Consider the following 23,430-nt stretch of genomic DNA (forward strand, 5'->3'; position numbering starts at 1 on the left):
ATGGAGGAACAACACGGGGTGGTTGACCCCCACGTAGCACTCCAGGCAGATGAGACACTGGAAGAGGGGACGTCCTGTGTAAAAAAGGCCACGGAAGAAAGCAAAGTTTTCTATGCAAGGGATACAATTGTACATGATGCTTATGAAACTACAGATTGTGATCATGGAGAAGAAGATTTCCTCCGAAGACAAGTTGAAATAGAAGATGTCTGGGGCCAGCCTGTTCCCTTGCAGAATCAGCCACAAGACGTAAGCATTGGCAGGAAGAGTCACCGTGAAGCTGTAGAACATTGTAGTGATCAGAATCTCAAGTATATTTTGTGACATGTCTTCAACGGTGGAGTTCATTTTCATGCTGGGAGGATGAGAGAGGAACAAGAAAAAGCGTACAAACTGATTCAAACTTGCCATGGATCAAAGTGTGAGGAGAAGAGTTGACAGGATGGCACGGTGGACTCACCTTGTGTAGGTTCGCTGTGCGCTGGAACAAGTAGTTCAAGTAGAAGTTAACACAAAAATCCCCAAACACCCGACTTGTTCTCCCCCTGAAATAACTGCTGTCAAACTCGAGTGAGTGCTTTTCAAAGGTGTGTTCTGCCGTGTCGTGCCTGCGGGAACCTCCAGGGCTTCGCTCTGGTGGCCGTATTTGAATAATAAATCCAATGGGATGGTGTATCGCCCATGTCACTGTTGATGGCCAAGCTGAGCATGATGTTGGTGACCATCATCCTGTTGAGCGGATGAGTGGTTCTCCACTGGTGGAACCCCATTTTTACCTTATCATGAAGTTGTGATCCAAATGTATTCAACATCGCTCCACAGAAATAGAGATGCTAGACCACTTTTCATCATGTCAAGTCAATAAAAATGTGAAAGTATTGAATTGAATTGTTTTCTTTCATTTTCTCTGTCAATAAATAAGAGCAGATCCATAAAGTGATGGCCTGGCTTTTGCGCCAGAAAATAGCAGGTATTTATGTATTGGGCTCCCTCATCCTGGGATCTTCTCCAGAGCAGTCTCAGTCTCCCAATGCACTTCACAAAGACCTCTCATTCACCCATTCACACACCAGTGAGTGTGGTTTTCAGGAGCAGGTCTTTGGGTTGGAAGAGTGAGGCAGCAGGAGTGAGAAGGGAGGTATTAATCTTTAAGATAAGTTTAGCAAAACCCATCCAGGTGGAAGGTTGATGTGTCCGAGCAGATGTGGAGTCGCTGAGTCACTGGCGTCTCGCTGTCGGACAAACATGCAAAAACCTCTTTGACCAAAGAGTTTTGAATGCTGTCAATGTGAAGTTTGTCATTACACACACACACACACACACACACACACACACACACAAGAAATTCTGATGACTGCTCATCCATTTCAGTCAATGATTTAACCCTAATACCACCATCCATCCATCCTTTCATCCATCCACACATTACAACCAGGACAATTTCAAAGGTTTTCTATTTAATAAACTCTTTATTTAACAAGTCATACAACAGACATTGTAATTCTTGGCTCACATGTTTATGTACAGACTAAATCAGTGCCTAAGTGAGATGAAGTTTATTTCTGGTGGTGTGAAGCGGTGGATCCCAGGTCACATTTAGTGTCTCTCTGACTGAGATACAAAGTGGAGTTTAGACGGTGATCACAAAGAGGGAAAAAGCAGTTGATTTTCAAAAACCTGTTGTATTTACAATGAGAACATAATGTTTGCACCCAATGAATGCAGAAGGCATGAGATGTTTTTTCTCCCTCTATAAATTCTGAAACAATCATCATCCTTGGTCAGCAGCCATTCCGGACTAAAAGCATCTAATTATATTTCAGGATTGTTCCTCGTCATAAAAACTAACTGCAGAGGGCAACCGCAATTTAACAAATAAAGCAAAGAGACAGAAACCTGCAAGTCACCTACAGTCTTGCGTTAAGATTAAATCCTAATGGACTCTGCATTCCACTGCTGTGGTGGGAGCAACGTTCAGTGCAGTTGAAGGCAGAGAATCTTCTCATTTCTTTGCAGGTAGATGAGAGGTTGCATGGAGCCAATTATCAAAGACAAGCTGATGCAAATAGTATAAACCCACACAAATCTCTGTTGGGACATGGAGAACTGCAGTGGAATGGGCATTATGCACAGGAGGAAATGCACCACCGTGCTGGCCATGGTCACCAAGAGGATTTTAAAGGCCCTCGTTTTTGTCCTGCTGCTCTTCTTCTGTGCATTATTTCCTCCTGGCGCTGGACGCTTCAAGGTCCGGAGCACCGAAAGGAGGAAAAAAAGCAATGCAAAGAGGATGAGTAAATTCTGTACGAAAAAGGTAAAAAGTAAGAGCATGTTTGTGTATGTGTAGTTGTAGAAGAGACAGGAGGCGAAGATCAACAGCCAGGCGATAACGCAGCAAGTCAGCCGGTACCTCAGGGGCTTGAGACGGAGGAACAACACAGGGTGAATGACCCCCACGTAGCACTCCAGGCAGATGAGAAACTGAAAGAAGGGACGGGCTGTAAAAAACAGGCCTTGGAAGAAAGCAAAGGGCTCAAGGCAAGGGATACAACTGTACTGGACACTAATAAAAGTCCAGATCATACACAGGGAGGTGAGAATTTCCTCTGAAGACAAGCTGAAATAGAAGATATCTGGGGCCAGCCTGGCCTCCCTCAGTATCAGCCACAAGACGGAAGCGTTGGCAGGAAGATTCACTGTGAGGCTGTAGGAGAACGCAACTATCAGACCGACAAGCGGATTGCTGTCCATGGTGGAGTTCATTCTGAGACTGTGAGGACGAGAGAGGAACAAGAAAAACTTCTCAGAAAGACATCGTGGTTCACAGACTTCAATTCAAAACCTGCCATGAGTCAAAGTGTGAGGAGACGAGTGGACAGTATTGTACGGCAGACTCACCTTGCGTAGGCTCACTGTGTGCTGAAACAAGCAGATGTTAACACAAAAATCCCCAAACACCCGACTTGTTCTCCCTCTACAATAATAGTCGTGAAACGCCAGCGACTGCTTTTCAAAGATCCTTCTGTCCTGTCGGGCCTGCGGGAACCTCAGAGATGTGTGGTTTTCAGCAGCGGGTCTTTGGGTGGGAGGAGTGAGGTCATGTCAGTGGAGCAGCAGGAGTGAGAAGTGAGGCATTAATCCTTAGACAAGTATGAAAACAGCAAAACCCATCCAGGTGGAAGGTTGAACCCTGGTGTCCGAGCAGATGTGGAGTCGCTGAGTCACTGACGTCTCGCTGTCTGACCAAAGAGTTTTGAATGCTGTCAATGTGCAGTTTGTCATTACGCACACGCGCGCACACACACACACACACACACACCTACACACATTTCTTATGACCATCGTCAATTTTAGTCAATGACTGAACCAAAATGTCATTCATCCCTACATCGTTTATCCAGACGTTACACTTGTTATACTCTTTATTCACTGAGTCAAACAGCACATAGTAAAATAATTGACTTATGATTGAATTTCTTTAAATTACATTGTGAAGTGTTTCAGATTTTTTTTTTTTTTTTTTATGTACACAGAAGCTGTGTGTTTTTCCTAAACTGTCACAAACACTCGTCCTTGTAACGTGATCACATGGAAGGAATGAACCATCACAAGGCAACCAAACTCTACCACAATGCAAACAACAACCAAAAATCAAAACAAAACAAAAACAAAGACACAAACAATCAGACAGACAGGAACTCACACTTATTGGACACAAATCAAAAATTGAGTTGAAATATTGTAAATATAAATCTTGATGGTCCGTGACGGGAGTTGCCATCAGTGCAGTCGAAGGCAGAGGATCTTCTCACACCTTTGCAAGTAGACGAGGAGCTGCATGGAGCCGTTTATGTAAGCCAAGCACGTGCAAATGGTGAAAACAGACCAAAACGTTGAATTGCTCAGGGAGAACTGCAGTGGGATGGGTCCAATGCACAGGAGGAAATTCACCACCATGCTGGCCATGGTCACAGAGACTATTTTAAAGGCCCTCGTTTTTGTCCTGTTGCTCTTCTTCTGCGCATTATTTCCTCCTGGTCCCGGACGTGTCAAAGTCCGGAGCACCGAGACGAGGCAGAAAATCACAGTGGAGAGGAAGATTACATTTTGGATGAAAAAGGTAAACAGATGACGTTTGTTTGAGTAGGTGCACATGTTGTAGGCGCAGGAGACGGCGACTAACAGCCAGCCAACAACACAGCAGCTCAGTCGGTACCTGAGGGGCTTGAGACGGAGGAACAACACGGGGTGGTTGACCCCCATGTAGCACTCGACAGAGATGAGGCACTGAAAGAGGGGACGGGCTGTGAACAAAAGGCCACGAAAGAAAAGAAAGGTTTCAACGAGAGGGATACAAGAGTACTGGTGACCAACAAAATAAAAGGCTGTGGAGATGCAGAAGAGGATTTCTCCTGAAGACAAGTTGAAGTAGAAGATGTCTGGGGCCAGCCTGGCTCCCCGCAGTATCAGCCACAAGACGCAAGTATTGGCGGGAACCCCCACGATGAGGTTGTAGGACATTGTAGCGATTACAATGTCAAGCACACTGTGCGGGATTCCTTCAAAGGTGGAGTTCATTTTGAGGCTGTGAGGAAAAAGAAAAACTTCTCAGAGTTCACGTCACACTGTATGGACTTTGATTAGAACCTGAATTAAAGTCAAAACAGTGTGTGAAGGTCTGGCGGAGCATCGGCGAAGAGAAGACTTGACAGGAGACTCACCCTGTGTAGGTTCACCCTGTGTAGGTTCGCCCTGCGCTGAAACAAGGAGAAGTTAAAAAAAAAAACAACACAGTACCGGGATTGTTCTCCCTTGACAAGGACAGTTGTGAAAACTGCAGCGACTGCCTTGAAGAGTACGGCCCGCCCTGCCGTGCCTTCAGGAACCTCCAGGGCATGGCTCGGGTTGCTGGATTTGAATATTAAAGTGAAAGGGATGGCTCATTGCCAATATCGCAACACATGCGGCTATCAGCCAAACACTGGCAGCTGTTGACAGGCAAACTGAGCACCATGTTGGCGACCATGGTGGTCATGGTGAGCCAACACGGTGGACAGTGCGAGTGGTTGAACAAGTAGGCGCAGTTTTCCTTCTCAGAGATGTGATGTAATCCTCAGGTGAGATTGAAACCAACAGCAACCCAGCCGGGTGGAAGAGGGAACCCTGCTGTCCGAGCAGATGTGGAGTCACTGAGGCCCTGACGTCTCGCTGTCGGCCAAACACGCTAAAGCCTCTTAGACAAAAGAGTTTTTAAGGCTGTCAGTGTAGAGTTTGTCACTACACACACACACACACACACACACACACACACGCAAACACAAGCTCTATCACTTTCTGATGAGCACTCAGCTAGTTTAGTCTGTGATTTAACCAAAGTACCATCCGTCAACCACGGAGATTATACAACAAGATATTATAAACAGGACAATTAAAAAGGTGTTGTACTCATTAAAATCTTTATTCATTGAGTCAAACTGGAGATGTTTCAATAATTTGCTCATATATTTATAAACAGACTAAAGTAGTCGGTGACATGGTGTGAAGAGGTGGATCCCAGGTCAGACCGGCAGAAGTGTGGATTCAGAATCTCTACGACTGAGATACACGGTCCAGTTCAAACAAAGGTTGCCCTTCAACTGTCGCGCACACAGGTCCCTTTAAAGTGAGGACACAGCAGGAACAAATGACAATAATGCAACCACAATCCACCACAATGCAACTCCCCCCTACCTAAACAAACAGAAACCCACTATCATGAATTAAGATTAAATCCTGATGGACTGTGGCATTGGACGGCTGTGGCGAGGGTTGCTGTCAGTGCAGTCGAAGGCAGAGAATCTTCTCAGCCCTCTGCAGGTAGATGAGAGGCTGCATGGAGCCCATTATGAAAGACGCACAGGTGCAAATCAGATAAACATAGAGAAACTCTGATTTGGGCAGGCAGAGCTGCAGTGGAATGGGCGCCATGTACAGGAGGAAATTCACCGTCATGTTGCCCATCGTCACCAAGAGGATCTTAAAGGCCCTCGTTTTTGTCCTGTTGCTCGTCCTGTTTCCCCCCGGACCCGGACGCTTCAAGGTCCGGAGCACCGAGACGAGGCAGTAAAGCACCGCAAAGAGGAAGAATAGATTCTGGATGAAAATGGTGAAAAGATGATGGTAGTTTCCGTAGGTGCAGTAGCTGTAGATGCAGGAGAAAGCAACCAACAGCCAGCTGACGGCACAGCAGCTCAGCCGGTACCTCAGAGGCTTGAGACGGAGGAACAACGCGGGGTGGTTGACCCCCACGTAGCACTCCAGGCAGATGAGACACTGAAAGAGGGGACGGGCTGTGAAAAACAGCCCACGGAAGAAAGCAAAGGTTTCAAAGCAAGGGATACAATTAATCTGGAAACCAAGATAAACCAAGATTATGGACATGGAGAAGAAGATTTCCTCTGAGGACAAGTTGAAATAGAAGATGTCTGGGGCCAGCCTGGCCACAGGACGGAAGTGTTGGCGGGAAGAGTCACCGTCAGGCTGTATGCGAATGCAGAGATCAGGCGCACGGTCTTATTTTGGTCGTAGCTTTCGGCGGTTGAGTTCATTTTCACGCAGTGAGGATTAGAGAAGAACAAGAAAAAAACTTCTCAGTGGCACATTGCAGACTTCAATTCAAACCTGCGACGAATTCAGAACCGTGTTCGGATATGGTGAAGCAGCGGTGAACAGAAGAGTCGACAGCCTCGCTCACCCTGCTCAGGGTCAGCCGAGCGCTGAAACAAGTAGAAGTGAACAAAAAAAATCCCCACACACTGAAATTGTTCTCTCTCAACAACAGTAGCTGTAAAAACTGCAGTGACTGCTTTTAAAATTGCGTTCTGCCCTGTCGCGTCCGAGGGGAACCTCCAGGGCTTTGGCTTGGCTATTTGAATAATAAAGCAAATTTGATGATTCATCACCCGTGCCACTGCAAGTGATGACGTTTTCTTACAGGCTTAGCCAGGACTGAAACAAAAGAAAAAAGAAAAGAAAATAATAATCTGGTAACTGCTTTTCACTGGAAAATATTTTTCTGCGTCAGGTCAAGTGCGTTAGGTTCTGGAGGGAATGTTTATCACATTTCTACATTGCCAAATTTTACTTTGCAGCATTGCAGGACTGTAAATAAATATTCAGCTTCTGCCCAATTGCTGCTAGCTAGCTAGCTAGCTAACTTCTCAATATTCTGAGCAACTAATGAGTGTGAGGTCGCAAAAAAATGTTAGCAAGCTTTCTTTTCGCATTGCTCGGTAGCCAGTGTGTGACACTAGTTAGCGGTTTCTCAATTATGACGCAATCAGTGGCCACACACGTTAATTCAACAAAATCCACAGCCAATGCTTGATTTATGCTTCCTTGGTGATGTTTGAGGTTAAATCGGCACAATCAGCTGCCCAGAGTTTATTTGTGTGTTTTAAATTCAAATTGTGAACTCAATGCAGAAGGAATGTGTGGACTTAACAAACATAAGACAGCACATTTTTCCGAAAGAGTACATTAAAAAATCAAAGGCAATAAAGTGCCCAAAATATTATCATTATAATTATTATTATTATTATTATTATTATTATTATTATTATTATTTCTTGCTTGCTTGACTGGACCCAAAACCTGTGAGTTTGCATGTAGTTCTCTCGTCATGCTCTGTGTATTTTTAATGGCCAACGTGTAAAGCAGGTTTTTTTTAGTCCGACCATTTCCTTTGCAAATCGCAGGCCCCATTGGTGTGTGTTCATTTAAATGAACCAACATTTCAATAGAGTGGAACAACCGTGGCAAAGTGAAGTGACCACAGGTTTGCATGTCAAGGGTTGATACACATTAGTTGTAGTGGAAGCAGCCAAAAAAAGACACACAGACAAACTGCTGCTGTTTTATGTGCAAAATATAGTTCACATCATCTGAATTTTGCTGTACAGGAACGCGTGATTTGACATTTATCAGGATTTTTATTTATTTTTTTATTTTTTTTAGCAATACAAGTATAGTGATGTGTGTAACTTTCCATATATAGACTAATAGTAACTAACTAGAAGAAAGCAGACTAACTAGAAAGGCTGCTCCTGCAATATCTGTACATGAACCCTGAGTATACATTATTTTACACCATTTCCATTTCATTTCTGCATTGTGTTTGAATTTTAGCCTGACAAAGATGGACTACTTTCTCCACCTGACTACGGTGTTGTGGTTTGCTTCAGCTGACAGAGGCTCACGGAGGATCCAACCCCAAAACCAGCAAACAACGGCTCGCTGAACTGAGCTTTGAACTTGTGGATGAGCTCCATGTTCTGTGAGACTGAGTAAAAGGCAACGGTGTTGCCGGCGTAATCCAGGTATACGCCGATCCTCGTGGCCCGAGGTGCATCGGGCAGGTCACGATCCACTTTATTGTGCCAGGCAGAGTAGCCCGAATCCGAGCACAGGACGCTCCAGGACTTGTCATTGTAGCCCAGCAGGCTGTGCGAGTTCTTCCCTTTGCGACTGATGCTCCTGTAGGCCACGCCGATGGAGAACTCTCCGCTCCACTCGGCCTCCCAGTAAAACCTAAAACCAGTCAGGGGCTCCTTGCACAACACCTGCGAGAAACCGTCGAAGCGTTCTGGGTGATCTGGGTAGAACTGGACCGTTTTCTTCCGTGTCACCCTTTGGTTCCCGTCTGACAGGACCAGCTCTTTGTAGGCCGTGTTTGGATCAAAGGACAGCTTGCAGGAGTCTGAGCATTAAGCAGCCTTGTTAGAGTATGCATATTCAGTGTGACTTACGATAGATGACTCAATGGGTCAAACTGAATCAACTTTACTCACATCTCATGAAGTCTGTCCTGGCTTTTGGCTCCTGGAAATCAAGCCTGGAAGGAACTATGTAAAAAAAAAAGAATATCAAATATTTACCCAAATTACATGGATACACGTTTTCTAGCTCTCCTTGCAAAGGTAATCTGTAGCAGTGATAAAGTGTACTGCTTCTATTGAAAGGTCAACATTTTTTCCGTACCTTTGAGTCTTTTGTCTCCATTCCTTGGTAGAAGTATGTACACAGGGGTTTCACTTACTGTGACGGCGACAAAGGAGGAAATCAACCTTGCGTAAGTCCATTGTTGGGACAGTCTGATGGTATTTCTGGGGTTTATCCACGAGACACCAACCTGTCTTGGAAATTTTGCTCAGTTCTTTTTTGCAGATGTCGTCCAGGTTTTCCTTCATCTCCAGGGCCGTCTTGCTCATTTCACCGAAGGAGAACTGGGGGTTGATGAGCACTTTGGGCACCATGGCCTCCGGAGGAACGGACAGCGTCGGAAAATTCTGCTCAGCAGGATAAAGAGGTTTCAGTTAGAAGTTTTGAAACTCAAACTGAGGCGTGGTCTTCAAGTCCGTCTGCGGTCTCCCAGCACCTGCAGGAAGTGAATGTTGTCCTCGGTCTCCAGGATCTGCCGCAGCTCCGCGTCCCTGCGCTGCAGCTCCATGATCTCCTGCTCAAGTCGCTCAACATACCCGTCAGCCTGGGACATGGCTGACTGCATGTTGGCCATAATCATCTGGTTGATCTCGGCCTTCCAGCGCTCCACCGCTTGCAGCATCTCGTGGAATGTCTTGTCGCTCTCCGTCTGTGCTCGCTGGGCACAGCTCTTGAAGGACAAGAGAGTTTTAAGGAAGAGGCGCGTCCACTGAGAGGCGATGATCGTTGTTTACGGAGCGACTTTGACGGAGAAATTGTTCATCTTGAAATGCAGAGCAGTTACAATTTGATCAGAAGAGTCTCATCTTACCTTGAGGACGTCCACGTTGTGTTTCAGCTCCTGCAGCTCCTTCATCCTCTCTTGGATGATATACTGGACTTCAGACTGAGTGACCACCAAGATTTTCTACCAAGACAACATGACAATAAAGAATTTAGTGACCATGTTGTCTTGGCCTCTTGCATTCCCTCTCTTGCATTCCCTCAGATTGGCCTTAGGACTCGTTCCTCTGCTAGAGATCAACCCTCTTGAAAGGTCTCAATAAAGATTCCTCAGACTCACTTGCTTTTCGATGCGTTCCTCCTCAGCCGATGTAATGTTGTGACTCCGGTGCTCTCTGACTGTACACAGCACACAGATGCACATCTGGTCGGAGCGGCAGAACAGCTCCAGGCCCTTCTCATGTTGCGGGCAGATCTTCCTGTCCAGGTGACCCGTCTCATCCACCAGCTTGTGTCTCTTGAACGTGGAGGACTCGTAGTGCGGCTTGACGTGTGTCTCGCAGTAGTAGGCGAGGCACATCAGGCACGACTTGACCGCCTTGCTGCGCCGGCCGACACAGAAGTCGCAGAAGGACTCGCGGTGCATGTCGGGGAAAGGAGTGAGCTCCAGAAGATGGCGCCGGGGCTCGTGGTTGACGTCGGGCAGGTTGCGTCTCAGCACGGGCCGCGGCGTGAAGCTGGCACGGCACTGCGGGCAGTTGTACACACCCATGTGGTCGAACTGGTCCCAGTAGATCTTGATGCACTCCAGGCAGTAGGTGTCACCACAGGGGATGGTGACGGGGTCTCGCACTGTGTCCGCGCACAGGAGGCAGAAAGCGTCTGGTGGAAGGGGGAACCCAGACTCGGCCATGATGACGGCAAACAAACAAACCAAAAAGGATTAAAAATTTCCCAGAACTTAAAAAGTTTGTCTGCTGCTTGAGTGGGAAGACCCTGTCTTCATCTTAGGACCAGAGACGACCTGTTGGCTGGCTCTATTTAAAGGACGCAAGGTTTGTTTTGACTGCAAATAAGCAGGTGATGTTTTCCCACAGCGTCTCGGCAGAAGCACTGACGTGTGCAACTTCGGATGAATCTGCTGAACCAGCAGATGAAGGTGGACTCGGCTCTTGGCAGCTGAGTCCTTCACAGCCACCGGCGTTCCGTTCGACCGACTGCCGAGTTTCATGATGGTGCGCAATGATTTCAAAACACGTTCTGTTTGAACTATAAACAAAACACATAACATCATGACAAGTATGCAGGGGTGACCTTAGCAATGCCATACAGTCAGTGTGACAGTCACCAGTTTGTCGTTTTGACCGTGGCCGACAGGAGAATTATTGTGTCACACTTGAGCAGAATGTAAAGCCCTTTGTGGCTAAATCGATTTGCGTTTGAGTGATTGGTTGACATATATATATATACATATATATACATACATATATATACATGTATATATATATATATATACATATATATACATATATATCATAGAAATGCTGGTTCATTTCAAAGGCCAAAATCCTGGCGTAAGCAAATAGTTGTGGAAGAGTTTAAAGAAAATGTTTGTTTTGTTGTTTTTCAAAATTGACTGAATCATTTGTGATTTCAGGCACTCTTTTGTTTTCATTATAAATATAAAATATGACCACATTCACACCTGGTACCAATTATCATACACACCTGCGCACAAAAAAAATTCTGATATGTTTTCCGTGTTTTGTATCAAATTTAATTAAATTCTATTGCATCGGCAATGGTCATGTATACATAATGTTAATAATAAAATAATAGATTATAGAGGGGTCCATCCTGTGTTCTACAACCTGTGGGTGGCACACTGTCACCTCCAGGGTGACGTAATTCGTAGCTTCAAATTCCAACATCTTGGCTTTTATCTTGAAAGATAAATGCTTTTATCTCAGTTTTATAGTGACGCTGACTGGCTCCTTTTTTTTACCATGGTAGGAAACTGTTTGACTGTGTCGATAGCCTGACCTGAAGTGTTTTAAGGGGTGTTTTCAAAAGGTAAAGCCACCATTCAAAATCAAACCTACAACGTCTACTGCAATCACTCACAGGAAGTGGGCCCCGCTCTGAAGTTCAACATCGGAACTCTTGGTCCTGTGACACAGATTGTGGCAGAAGACAAGCGAAGGTGAGCAGAGAGCCTTTAGTCTGCTCATCCATACAATACCAGAAGTGGCTGTTTTTTTTTAAATCAATTCCCATATTTCAGCATTAATAGTTTTAATAGTTTACAGTTTGGCATTTAGCTGTTTATTGTTATTGTCATCATAAACATGTCTTCTTCGATAGCTTATTTAGTGTAATTGTGTAGCTATTATTTGAAACCAGTCACGTTGAGACTTCCATTCTTTTAAACCCAAATCACACTCATAAACTAAACCAAATCCAAAACGTTGGTAATAGTCTCGGCAATACCACCTTCCACTTTAATTTGTTGTCGGCTCAAAATAAAAGAGTGGCGTCGCACTCATTGTCACTCCCAGGACGTGAGTGGGCCCTGCTGTGAAGAACAAGAGCCTCCTCCACAGTAGCCAGTCTGTAATGAGAGTGAATAGACACTAGAGAGGCTGAGTGCTTATGATGTCATCGGCTGTGCTGGTCGGTGCTCTCTCCTCCCTCCCTCCCTCCCTCCTTCCCTCTCTCCATCCCCTCCCCCACCTCCGCCCTCCTTCCCTCCCACCCTCCCTCCCTCGTTGGCTCCTTCTCTGTCGTCACAGTGGCAGTCTGGGAGTGGCAGGAAGGAGGTGAAACAGAAAGAAGAGGAGAGGAGGCGGAGGAGGCCGACCAGCGTGCAGACCAATCTGGGATTTTCCTTCACGTCTTCACAGCATCCTTCATTGCAGCAGCAGCAGCAGCAGCAGCAGCATCAGGTACTCTTCAGCTCCTCTGGTTGTTATTGAAGCATCCTCATGTCATCCAAGTCCTTGTTCCGCACTTAGACAATAGAATTAGCTGCAGAGGAACCCGTCCATGATATGCACTATGATGTGGTCCATGTTTTAAATATTGTCAAACGTTTGAACTACTTGGAACTTTGTTATTGTCTTTTCTTTCATAAATAAAATACAAATGTTTTCCGGTAGCATGGTGTTGCTGGGATTCATCAGTAAACTGTGAGAGGGTGCGGGTGTAGCGGGTGTAGCGGGTGTAGCAGCCATAGTTCTCCTAGCAGCCCAGAACGTCCAGCGGGAAAGACGTGAGGTCGCCAGGAAACTGTTGCCGTCCACGGTTTTCAGTGTTCGCCGACCGTCGAGCGACGCCGAGACCAAATGTGCACCTTAATGCAGCAAAAAAGAGGCCTCGAACCCTGCAGAGGGCCCAGGGGTGGGAAACCCCTCTGATCGGCAGCCTCTCCAGCCAGAGGCGCTGTGTCTCCCAACGACCTAGCAGCCATTTGGAAACTGAGCTGATTGGATTAAGCCGCTGCGAGATGCAGCAGATGGATGTTGAGAGTCGGGCACCGAGTGTTCGCGTGACTCCACCCTGATGGATGTCGGTTGCTTCTTAACGGAGTTCGAGCTCACTTGAGATGTTTCCTTGCGTGTGTCTGACCAGGGAAATAAATCCTTGCCTGTGTCTGTGTGCCCCCCCGCCGCATGCCATCAGAATGGCGTCGGGCTCTCTTCTGCCCCAGGTGGAGACGGCTTTCCAGAAGTTTGCGGTGCACGGCGACACCAGCGCCGCCGGGAAGGAGATGAACGGCAAGAACTTTGCAAAGATGTGCAAGGACTGCAGCATCACCGACGGCAAGAACGTCACCACCACCGACGTGGACATCGTCTTCAGCAAAGTCAAGTGAGAACTTTGCCTTCACTCTCCGCCCCCTTCAAAAGTGGACCACACCCATCTTCGATCGCCTGCCCGGCACCATTTAGAAGGAGAGCCTGTCCTGTCTTGAGTCCTGCTCATCAGAACAGCAGTCCAGCTCAGAATAAGAACGCTCTACTGATCCTCAGGGGGGAACTTCTTAGATTACAGCACTCCTTTCAAGTCTGAGAGCAGAAAAATTCAGAGCTGAGATCAAAGAAACTAAACTAAAGGCTGAGGCCAAAAGTGTACAAGAGCACTTGAAGAAGTCGACGGCGTTGTCAAACGAAAAGAGCTACAATATCCTATATAGTGACAACATAATCTTGTCATACAATGTCTATGAATCGAAATTGTTGAAAAGGTTGAAAATTCTAATCTTTGATATTTGATTTGAAAAAACAAAATCCAAAAACGTGCCAAATCAAAAATTTTGAAAAACATTAAATTTCATCTATTACTGCTCACACTAGAAATTAGACCTTACAATTAATCTAATCTAATCCAACCTAATGTAGTTTCATTCAGTTTCCAGTATGTAACCACCATGGTGCCGCTGTCTGTCTTGTCTGCGCTGATCTAATTCTGTTCCGCAGGTCCAAGTCGGCCCGCGTGGTGACTTTCGAGCAGTTCAACCAGGCCCTGACCGAGTTGGCTCCCAAGCGCTTTAAGGGCAAGAGCCAGGAGGAGGCCCTGCAGCAGCTCTACGCCATGGTTGTGGGTAAAGAGCCAGCCAACCAGGGGATAACTGTGAGTACACGGCCGAGAAGAGACTGAAGGGGGCTGCAGCTAGAAAACCTGGGGAGTTCCCATTGGATATTTTTAAGTGAGTGAGGGCTGGGACATAATTGGACCAACATGCCAAATCTGCTTCATTCACAATTATCACAACATAAGCAAAAATGTCACGGTTATATTGGTAAGAAAAATGAACTTTATTTTTTTTTAAACTCTAGATATATTCTCTTAACTCTCTGACATCAGAAAGAAGGTCCAGTGTGCAGTCAGCTTCACAGCTTTGACTGCAGTTGTCAAGTGTAAAGACATCCATCATCTAATAAAATATAGATTATAAAAAAAAAAAAACAGAAACTTAAGGACTTGTAGCCGTACCCATGGAATCGGTCGCTAACAAGCTGCTGTATCTCGCCCGCCGGTCCTTCAAATGAAGAACTTTTTGGACGTTGAAAAATGCTGGCAGCGTTTTGAAGCAAATCCTCGAGGCACACAATGTTTTGTACAACGGTACCGTCTTCAATTTACGCCTCCATTCTTGTTGGCCTCTCATTCAGAAAGCGACCAAGGCGGCGGCGGTGGACAGGCTGACTGACACCAGCAAGTACACGGGCTCGCACAAGGAACGCTTTGATACGTCGGGCAAAGGGAGAGGCAAGGCGGGCCGCGAGGACGCCGTGGAGTCCAGCGGCTACGTGGGCGCTTACAAGGGCAGCGGCACGTACGACGAGAAAGTGAAAAACGCCTAACGCTCAGGTTAAGGCACTGGATTCAAAAGCTTGGTGGTGGGAAAAAAAAAAAAGATTTGCCACTATAAAGATTTTCTCAGCTTCGAGTTCACTTTGGGCAACATGCAGCTTTTCTGTACTGTAACACTTTCCCGACAGTAAATATCAATAAACTTTAAGGGGTTAGCAAAATATTTAAGTGTGCTTTAACAAAGAAAATGTTTTTCTATAGCGGCTGGAAAAATGTGTGAAGCCTGATTGTTGCATTTTTTTTTTTAATTTTCTATTTTGTTTTAACTTTTACTTACCTATGCAGTCATTGAAGAACAGAATCTTATTTAAAATGTAACCTGAACAAAGAGCAAAAGCTCTCAGGGGGGGTAGAGTTGGTGGGGGGTGGGGGGACTTAAAGTTGAATCAAGCTTTCACATTTTACGACAGCTGTTGACAAATAAGTGCGCTGGAGCAGTTAAAAGTTTACAGAAGCTCTTAATAAGTGTGAATCACTGTATCCCTAATATCCATGAGTTGCTGAAATACACACTTTGCTAACCTGCAATAGCAGCTAGTGGCTGCTGCAACAATAGTTCCCCGAAGGCATGATCATTTCCTTCAGGTCGATTTTAATTTGAAAAGCCGAAATAGTAAAAATGTGAAAAGACGGGACTTAAAATGACAAAGCAGCCTTTTCCAGAAGCAGATGAAAGGAAACCACACAGCGTAAACCAGTGTAAAAGTAAAAGTCCATGCAAAGAAATATCTTATCAAATGGTATAAAAGTAAAAGTATATATAAAAATGTATATTTACCAGAGAAATGAAGCTTAAACAAATGAAAACTTTATTTAACCAGCGGCAACTAAATATTTTTTTCTTATCAACTTGAGTCAGTAAGTTGTTTGAGCCCGGATCTACTGTGGCCAGAACAAATAAGGTTCCCCTCTTCTGTCTGTTTCTCTTTGACATCCCACCAAACCTGCACGAAATCCCATTTTTTAGCCCTGTGAACCAAACACTTTAATTCAACTCTGAACCACTGCCAGATAAAAGTTCAAAAAGTGGTTACCAAATGACGCATACCACACGCAACATGTGCTGCAGCTGTGACATCTAACATCCAAACTTTGGTGAAGATTGATTTGAAATGGATTCAAACAGTTCAGAAGAAAATTTCCCACTGTGAGTCCGACCTTTCTGGCTTTTTGTCTTTGCAGTCAGTATTTTTTTTCCGTCTTAAATTGAAAATGATTCATTCCTTTGAAGCCAAAGTCAGATGATCTTGTTCTTTGTTTTTCCAGTAAGGATTCAGTATTTGTTTTTTTAGAGTGAAATGAAAGAAAACTGCATTTTGTATAAAAATTTATTGAATCCATTGACGATTACAATTGGAACCTGCTGATGGAGGGAAACAAGCTGAATTGAATCCTGCGTCACAGAGTCTTTAGACCCGCTTAAAACTCACACTGGCCAACTGTCATCCTGCCGGGAGCCTCCACGACACCAGCGGCATCTGTGGAACCATTTGGGAAAAGATGGGACGTCCAGGGCCGACGGATCGCAGATGGCTTTCCTCCTCCCGGCTGATTGAAGCTGCGTTTCCAGCACAGTCTTTCCAAAAACAAAAACGAGATTTCAAAGTTTTTGACGAGATTTTACAAGAATTATGTTTGCTTTTGTTTGTTTAGGTTTGTTTGCTGTCAAAAATGGTTCTATTTTTCTCGTTGATTACTTGTAAAACATACTGTCCAATCATAATGTGGCATTTTCACTGGTCAGTGAACTGGTCATGTGACCCCCGTACGTCACGTCCGCTGACGTATAAATGCGATAAAAGTCTTCATTATGCATTCAGGTTTTGTGGGCCATGAAAATGCATCTTGACAAAGGAATCCCCTGAATTTCAGAACTACACTCTTGTCTCCTATTCATGACCCTCTCACTTCACTGCAAAATGAGGCTAATCTAATAAAGGAATTCTGAATAAGTGTGACTGTCGGTGTGATGTCTCACTTTTCACTGCAGTTTAACCTGCTTTTGGATGCATCCACAGTCTTCTGGGATTACGAAGCGTCGACGCCTCACTGGAATAGGATGGCAGTTTGGGGTGGAGTGAAAAAAATGGCAGAGCTGCTTCTGAAGCTATTTCCACATTTATTTTTGGTTTAATTGTGGGGGGTGGGGTAGGGGTGATTATTGCTGCTGGGTCAAAAACAAGGTCTAATAGGTTGGAATCAGCTGTAGGGTCAATAACAAGGCCTTGAATAGAGATTTATTGAATTTATTTTTCACATGCTCGTGCCGGATATACAGTGTAATGACAACAGTGGCAATGCTTATGAGAAATTGCAAACAGCAAACATTCACAGCAAAGACCAAAATGGCAAAAGCAGCAAAGCTGTAATTGGTCAAGAATGTAAAAAAATGAACACAAGAAGCGCACCATTCACAAAGCCACGCTGTGAAAAGCATGTAAAGTGCATTAGAAGGGGCAGTGTATGGGACTGGGCGATCATTACCTGCAGCTGGATCTATAATTGAGGTGTTTGGATGGGTTTGACACAAAGTGGACGTTATTTATGCAAAATTCAGGGCTGGAAAAAGCAGTTGGTTGACTTTGGTTGCGCCTTCAGTTTGAGGGTCAACAGTCGTAGTGACAATAATAATATGAATATTGTTGTACATTGTTTCTCAGCGTTTGAGAAAAAAGTGTTTTGCTGCCCTGCGGAGGTAGAGGAGAGGGCTGACGACGCCCAGCCACAGCATCAGGCAGTAAGCCAGCGGTTGAAAGACACACATCAGGTCGTGACCCAGGATGTCCAGCAAGACCAGCGCCACCATCATGGGCGTGTAGCTCAGACATATGACCAGCTGGTAGATCAGAACAATGTTGAAGGCCCTCCTCTTGGCCAGGTTGGACGCCGCCGTCCCCAAGGAAGGACGCCTCAGCGCTCGCAGGACCGCCACGCCCAGGAAGGTGTTCCAGCAGAGGGTGCTGGCAAAGGCGCACAAGTACAAGTTCAGCTTCAGCGTGAGGCTGCACGTGGCCATCATGGTGGCGACAAACATGATCGTCTCGGCCACGACCAAGCCGCTCAGGGCGAGGCGGTTCCGCAGTGTCCTGTAGCGGAGGAACTGCACGGGGTGCACCACGGCCAGGTAGTGCTCCAGACAGATGACCGACTGCAGCTCGTTCCGGACTATCACCAGGATTTCGCCCAGCGTCAGCAGGTAGGAGCTCAAGGCGATGCTGCCGGCGTACGTGGCGGTGATGGCCGGCGCTGCCAGAAGCGCAAAGATCACCTCGCTGAGCGCCAGGTGGAAGTGGAAGACCTCCATCTTGTCCGTCCCAAAGACAGGAGAGCGCGCCATCAGGACCAGGACCCACAGCTGAGTGGGAACACAGACCAGGGCATAGCCCAGAGTGGACGGGAGGAAGACGGGAGAGGTGTGGCAGAAGAAGCATTGCTCCAACGGGTCGCTTCTCGCCGACGTTTGGTTGTGCATGTTTGCCTGAAAAGTCAGGAGAAGATGAGAGAATGGTTTTCACTGCCGTTTGCTTGTTCCAGCCAAGAACCCAGGGCAGATCCATCGGTGTGATGTCTCACTTTTCACTGCAGTTTAACCTGCTTTTGGATGCATCCACAGTCTTCTGGGATTACGAAGTGTCGACGCCTCACTGGAATAGAATGGCAGTTTGGGGTGGAGTGAAAAAAATGGCAGAGCTGCTTCTGAAGCTATTTCCACATTTATTTTTGGCGTACGTCTCACGCAATCAGTCACTGGGGCTGCATGTGAACCAGCTCAGTGCTGGAGTGGCAGAGTGTCTACACTGAGACTGGGAGGTTGTGGGTTCGATCTCCACCCGGGCCCTACCTTCAGACTATTAAAATGGCACCCATTGCCTCCCGACTTGCCACTCTGTAGTCAGGGGTCGGACTGGGGGTGGAGGGTTCGACCAGCCAAGGGTTCATGGCTATGACACTGCTGCTCACTGCTCCCTCAGGTGGACGGAGGACAAATTCCACGTCCTTCAAGGTGGGACTCTTCACTTTAAAGGGACTCAACTCACAGGTTTTGTTCTGGGACTCTTTCTCACTCTGTGGTTTCAATCCATCCGTTCATTTTCAACACCCACTTCAACCTGCACTCAGGGTCCTGGGGGTCTGCTGGAGCCTCTCCCAGCTGCCACTGGGCGAAGGCAGGGTGTCACCCTGGACCAGTGGCCACTTCATGGAAGGGCTGTTTTACATATGGGGGGAAAATCTGCAGCTGAGAAGATATGTTTTTTAAAAAAAGTTAAAGTCCCAGTTATTGTCACATCCCGAAGGATGCGAAATTTGTCCTCCACATTTGACCCATCATCCCCTGAGGGAGAGCGGTGGGCAGCTGCAGTGCTGCGCCCGGGAATCATTGGGTGATCTAACCCCCCAATTCCAACCCTGAATACTGAGTGCCAAGCAGGGAGGCAATGGGTACCATTTTTACAGTCTTTGGTATGACTCGGCCGGGGATCGAACCCACAGCCTACCAGTCTCAGGGTGGACACTCTACCACTGGACCACTGAGCCGGATTTTCCTGCATTCTGAATTTTTCTAATTTTTCAAATGAGCAATAACTGGTTTGCAAACATTACGAAGGTAACACAAAAGAGTTTCCCAAATTTAAAACACTGAATATATATATTTTTTTTTAAACACGAGGCACCACGACAGACCGAGATGTAAGAATTCTAGAGTAAGTACATTCTGGAAATATACTAACCTTTGACCTTGGGCTTTGACGAATTCACCGACGCAGCTCCAGCTCGTCAGCTCGCCCGCTGCAAAGCTCCCGTCTGCAGCCGTGACTGCAAATAGCCAAAGAACCCCTTCAGTCACATGCAAAACCTTGAGGACGCGCGCGGCGTCGATGTTGTCCTTTACATTGTGGTGGAGGGCGCGCGGTGTGAACTGCCCATCGACGCGTCAACGCAGGCGCTTGTTTTGTTTAGGATTCCGGCCGCTGCTGGTATGTGGACTCACTGCCTCTCTGTGGTTTTGTTGTTTTTTCAATGCATGCTTTCTCTCTGTCTGTGTCTGCACAGCTTCGTAGCAAATCCCAACCAAAGACATGCAACCGGTTTCCACTTGAAAAATATGTTTTAGTAGGTGGTAGAATTTGCCAAGAAGAAACATCTCATAAGAAAGTGTCTCTAAACATGCATGTTTTTGGACTGTGGGAGGAAGCCGGAGAACCCGGAGAGAACCCACGCAGACACAGGGAGAACATGCAGACTCCACACAGGAAGGTCCCAGGCCCGGAATCGAACCCACGACCTTCTTGCTGTGAGGCGGCAGCTGCCAACCACTGCACCACCGTGTCGCCCATTTGACCTATTTATTAATAATGAAGTATGGTGGTTTTTCCACCAGGTTATATGTATGATTAAATTTATTTTTATGATCTGTTTACATGTACATGTTAATTGTGAAAGATGTACTGATGAAATGAGGTTTTTATTTATTTTTTTTCTTGGGGGGGGGGGGGGGGGGGTCACAGTAAATACGATACATTGTCCTTCTGATTCAGTTTCAGGATTTGCAGAATTTATCATAGGAATTTGAAATTTGAAATGACCTATAATAATAACGTGTTTGACATTATGCAGGGAAATTGAACAAGCTGAGAGTCGGACACTCGAAGGTCCAGTGTGTCAGGGTTTTTTTTTACTCTCCAGGGTCGCCTGCTTGACAGTGTTACAGTGTTTGGTATCTCTGGCACCGTCACACAGGCTTGGCGGTGCACGATGGCAGCTAACTGGGAGCAAGACTGTGGCTGCATGCACGGTCTTATGTATATTATGTATATGAGAGCCGATGTAAAGGCAGGAAATAAAATGAGTGTGATTGTACTGCGAGAAGACGCTTTTATTAATGCATTCACGGGCAATATGTTCAGCTTTTAACAATATAAAAAAAAATCATAAATTAAGCTACATTTTACACACACAGTTTTTCAGTTGAAAAATGACAGAAGAAGTCAACGTACTTTACTTTTAAATTCTCTATCATTAATTCAACAGATCAATTTTTTTTACATAAACAGGGATTTGTTTTTAAATAAACGTGTCCTCTCCAGATGAACGGAGAGTTTGCAAAGCGCAACAGCACCTCAGCCCCTCGTCTTCCTCTGAGGCACCTCAGCCGATGCAAGCGCAGCCCGCCGCCGACAGCTTCTCCAGCTTGTGCCAGTGTTGTGAGTTATCAAGGAAGGCGGCGTCCTCCAGACGGGTCGGCCTGCAGCAGCGGCTGTTGTGCCAAATGTCCTCGGACGCTGGTTGACGGAGCACACCGTTCAACAGCAGGTTGGTGAGCGTAAGGTCATAGTTGGAGCGCGCGTAGGGACACGTCCCGTGGCAGTATTTAAAAAGCACAGTCTCCTCCGAATCGAAGCCGAGCCCCAGATCTTGAACCTGCAGCTGAACAGAGCGCAGAGCGCAGTGGGAGTCCAAATTAAAGCGGCGGAGTCTGACTGGGACCGAAGCGATGGGGTGGTCTGAGGGCTCATCTCCAAAAGCTTCTCCAGTGGTGCCTTCAGCGGACGGGTCTTTGGGTTGCTCTTCGTCGCTTGGTGAGTTGCCAGAAAATACGTTTGCTTGTTTCTGACCTGAGAGAGACAAAAACAGTTTCATCATTTTTACCATTACAAACACACACACACACACACACACAGAAATATGTACACTAATTATATTTCGATAAAGTTCCCTCCTCCAGCTCACACTCACCCAGCGCCGGTCTCGGCCACGTGCTTTCTCCTCCCTGGAAGCAAACGACTATCACCACCATTTTAAAAAGGTCCCTCATTGTTTGGAAGAGCAGATGTCGTCTGAGTCAGCGAGCTGAGAAGGAAAATCTCCTGCTGCTATTAATGTGTAGATGAGTAGAAGAGTAAAAGCCATCATATATAACCTTTGGAGGGAAAGGCGGGTTAGGCACGAGGGGCGGGTAAAAGGGTGTTACTTACATATACTGATACATCATTTTTTTTATTTATTTATTTTGTTTTTTTACACAAGTCTGGCGGAGATGGTTAAAGGGCAAACAAGGGCTTGACCCAGAATTACAAGCTTGGAAAAGTGAGGTTGGTGTGAGTGAAGATTGATGATTGAAGTCTTCCACAGAGGATTTTCTTGAAGATGTGGTGATGGTGTTAGCGGTGGCTGCAGTTCAGTAAAACCAGGTGCCACGTTAGAGTGACAGTGGATTTCATGGTAGTAATGTGGAGAAATATACATTCAACAAATCACACTCTTGATCCTTAGCACTTACTTTCTAAGCAGGGTGCAAACGCTGCTCCACGCATTTCTGCCTCGACAGCGTTGCCTTTATGGTGCAAGGGGGTTCTTTTGGGCTTTAGATCGGACTCATCGGATGATTGACCAGGTACAGCAACGCTCCGCAGGCATGTTGACAAGCATGTGGAAGTCTGCTGAAGTGGACTTACGGAGTTTGACTGCATCATCCAGAGGCCGGCCTGAAGGTGCCATGTTGCCATGCTGTGGTCTGCGTGTCCCAAGTAGCAGGCTTTGAGTGTAAACCACGGAGTGGTTCTGGACGCTGTGATGAGCAAACGGATGTCTTCTGTCACGTCCCGACGCAGAAGGAAAACAGCTCCAGCCAAACCTCCGTGCCGATGAATGGCAGGGATGGCAGCAATGTGGGTAGGTAGGTAGTGAGCCGTCAGCTAGCATCACAACTAGGCTAGGAGGTCTTCCAGTTGTCGACTTACATGTGTGTGGCGTTGGATAATTAGTTAGTTGAATTTGTGCTCCATCTACCAAGCACTGTTATTTGGTTGAACTTTGTTCTGCGGTGATTTGGACTTGCTGAACACTCGACGAGTTTCGGTATTCACATGTAAAATAACGTCATTCTGTACGTGTAGTAGATGCTCGAGCTTTGCTGACAGGTTAGCATCTGCTGGTCCATACAGATCTGGGTCCTTCAACTCCTCTTGTTTTCTCGTCGTAGCGTTTCTTTGGCTCGAACCGATGCGACCCGCTCCGGTTACCTTTGGCTCGGTCCATTTGTAAGAATTTGAATCTGAAATTCACCATCATCACCGCAGTTGGCGCGGCAGGCTAGCTGGTATGGTTTTCCTCCAAACACCCATAATGCCGTGCGTCTTGATGCCAATTATATCACGTGTTGTACACATGCTTTAAAAACCCTGTATATACGTTCTGTACAACGTTCCAATCTCTCGGGTCTGAGGTTCCCCCCAACTGATGAAGGTATTTGCAGGGTTGGCTTTTAGACAACAGAAGACAACAAAGACATTTCGTTGTCTTCTGATTGTACAAAGCGCTCTGAGACGCCTCTGGGTGCGACTTAGCTCTGCA

The 23,430-nt window shown here is 46.2% G+C and overlaps 4 protein-coding genes across 4 annotated transcripts in view; 1 reads left to right on the forward strand and 3 right to left on the reverse strand.

Moving 5' to 3' along the window:
* Positions 1-23,430, reverse strand: part of LOC142879473 (ras-related C3 botulinum toxin substrate 2) — a 199,292-nt gene that overhangs the window by 145,605 nt on the left and 30,257 nt on the right. The window lies entirely within an intron of this gene.
* On the reverse strand, positions 7,883-10,719 carry ftr84 (finTRIM family, member 84). The gene is made up of 7 exons (XM_076012685.1): positions 10,043-10,719; positions 9,791-9,886; positions 9,416-9,649; positions 9,170-9,326; positions 9,019-9,075; positions 8,829-8,882; positions 7,883-8,737 (listed from the first exon to the last, which is right to left on the reverse strand). The coding sequence occupies exons 1-7, from the start codon at positions 10,613-10,615 to the stop codon at positions 8,199-8,201; spliced, it is 1,710 nt and encodes a 569-aa protein (XP_075868800.1). The 5' UTR covers positions 10,616-10,719; the 3' UTR covers positions 7,883-8,198.
* On the forward strand, positions 13,347-15,239 carry LOC142878746 (tubulin polymerization-promoting protein family member 3-like). The gene is made up of 3 exons (XM_076012379.1): positions 13,347-13,572; positions 14,181-14,334; positions 14,877-15,239. The coding sequence occupies exons 1-3, from the start codon at positions 13,385-13,387 to the stop codon at positions 15,066-15,068; spliced, it is 534 nt and encodes a 177-aa protein (XP_075868494.1). The 5' UTR covers positions 13,347-13,384; the 3' UTR covers positions 15,069-15,239.
* Positions 21,226-21,892, reverse strand: LOC142879281 (persephin). Its single transcript, XM_076012427.1, has 2 exons — positions 21,814-21,892; positions 21,226-21,692 (listed from the first exon to the last, which is right to left on the reverse strand). The coding sequence occupies exons 1-2, from the start codon at positions 21,890-21,892 to the stop codon at positions 21,226-21,228; spliced, it is 546 nt and encodes a 181-aa protein (XP_075868542.1).

Source organism: Nelusetta ayraudi, unplaced genomic scaffold (assembly GCF_046127955.1).
Source record: "Nelusetta ayraudi isolate G7.1 ecotype Tasmania unplaced genomic scaffold, CSIRO-AGI_Nayr_v1 ptg000006l, whole genome shotgun sequence".
NCBI classification, from domain to species: domain Eukaryota; kingdom Metazoa; phylum Chordata; class Actinopteri; order Tetraodontiformes; family Monacanthidae; genus Nelusetta; species Nelusetta ayraudi.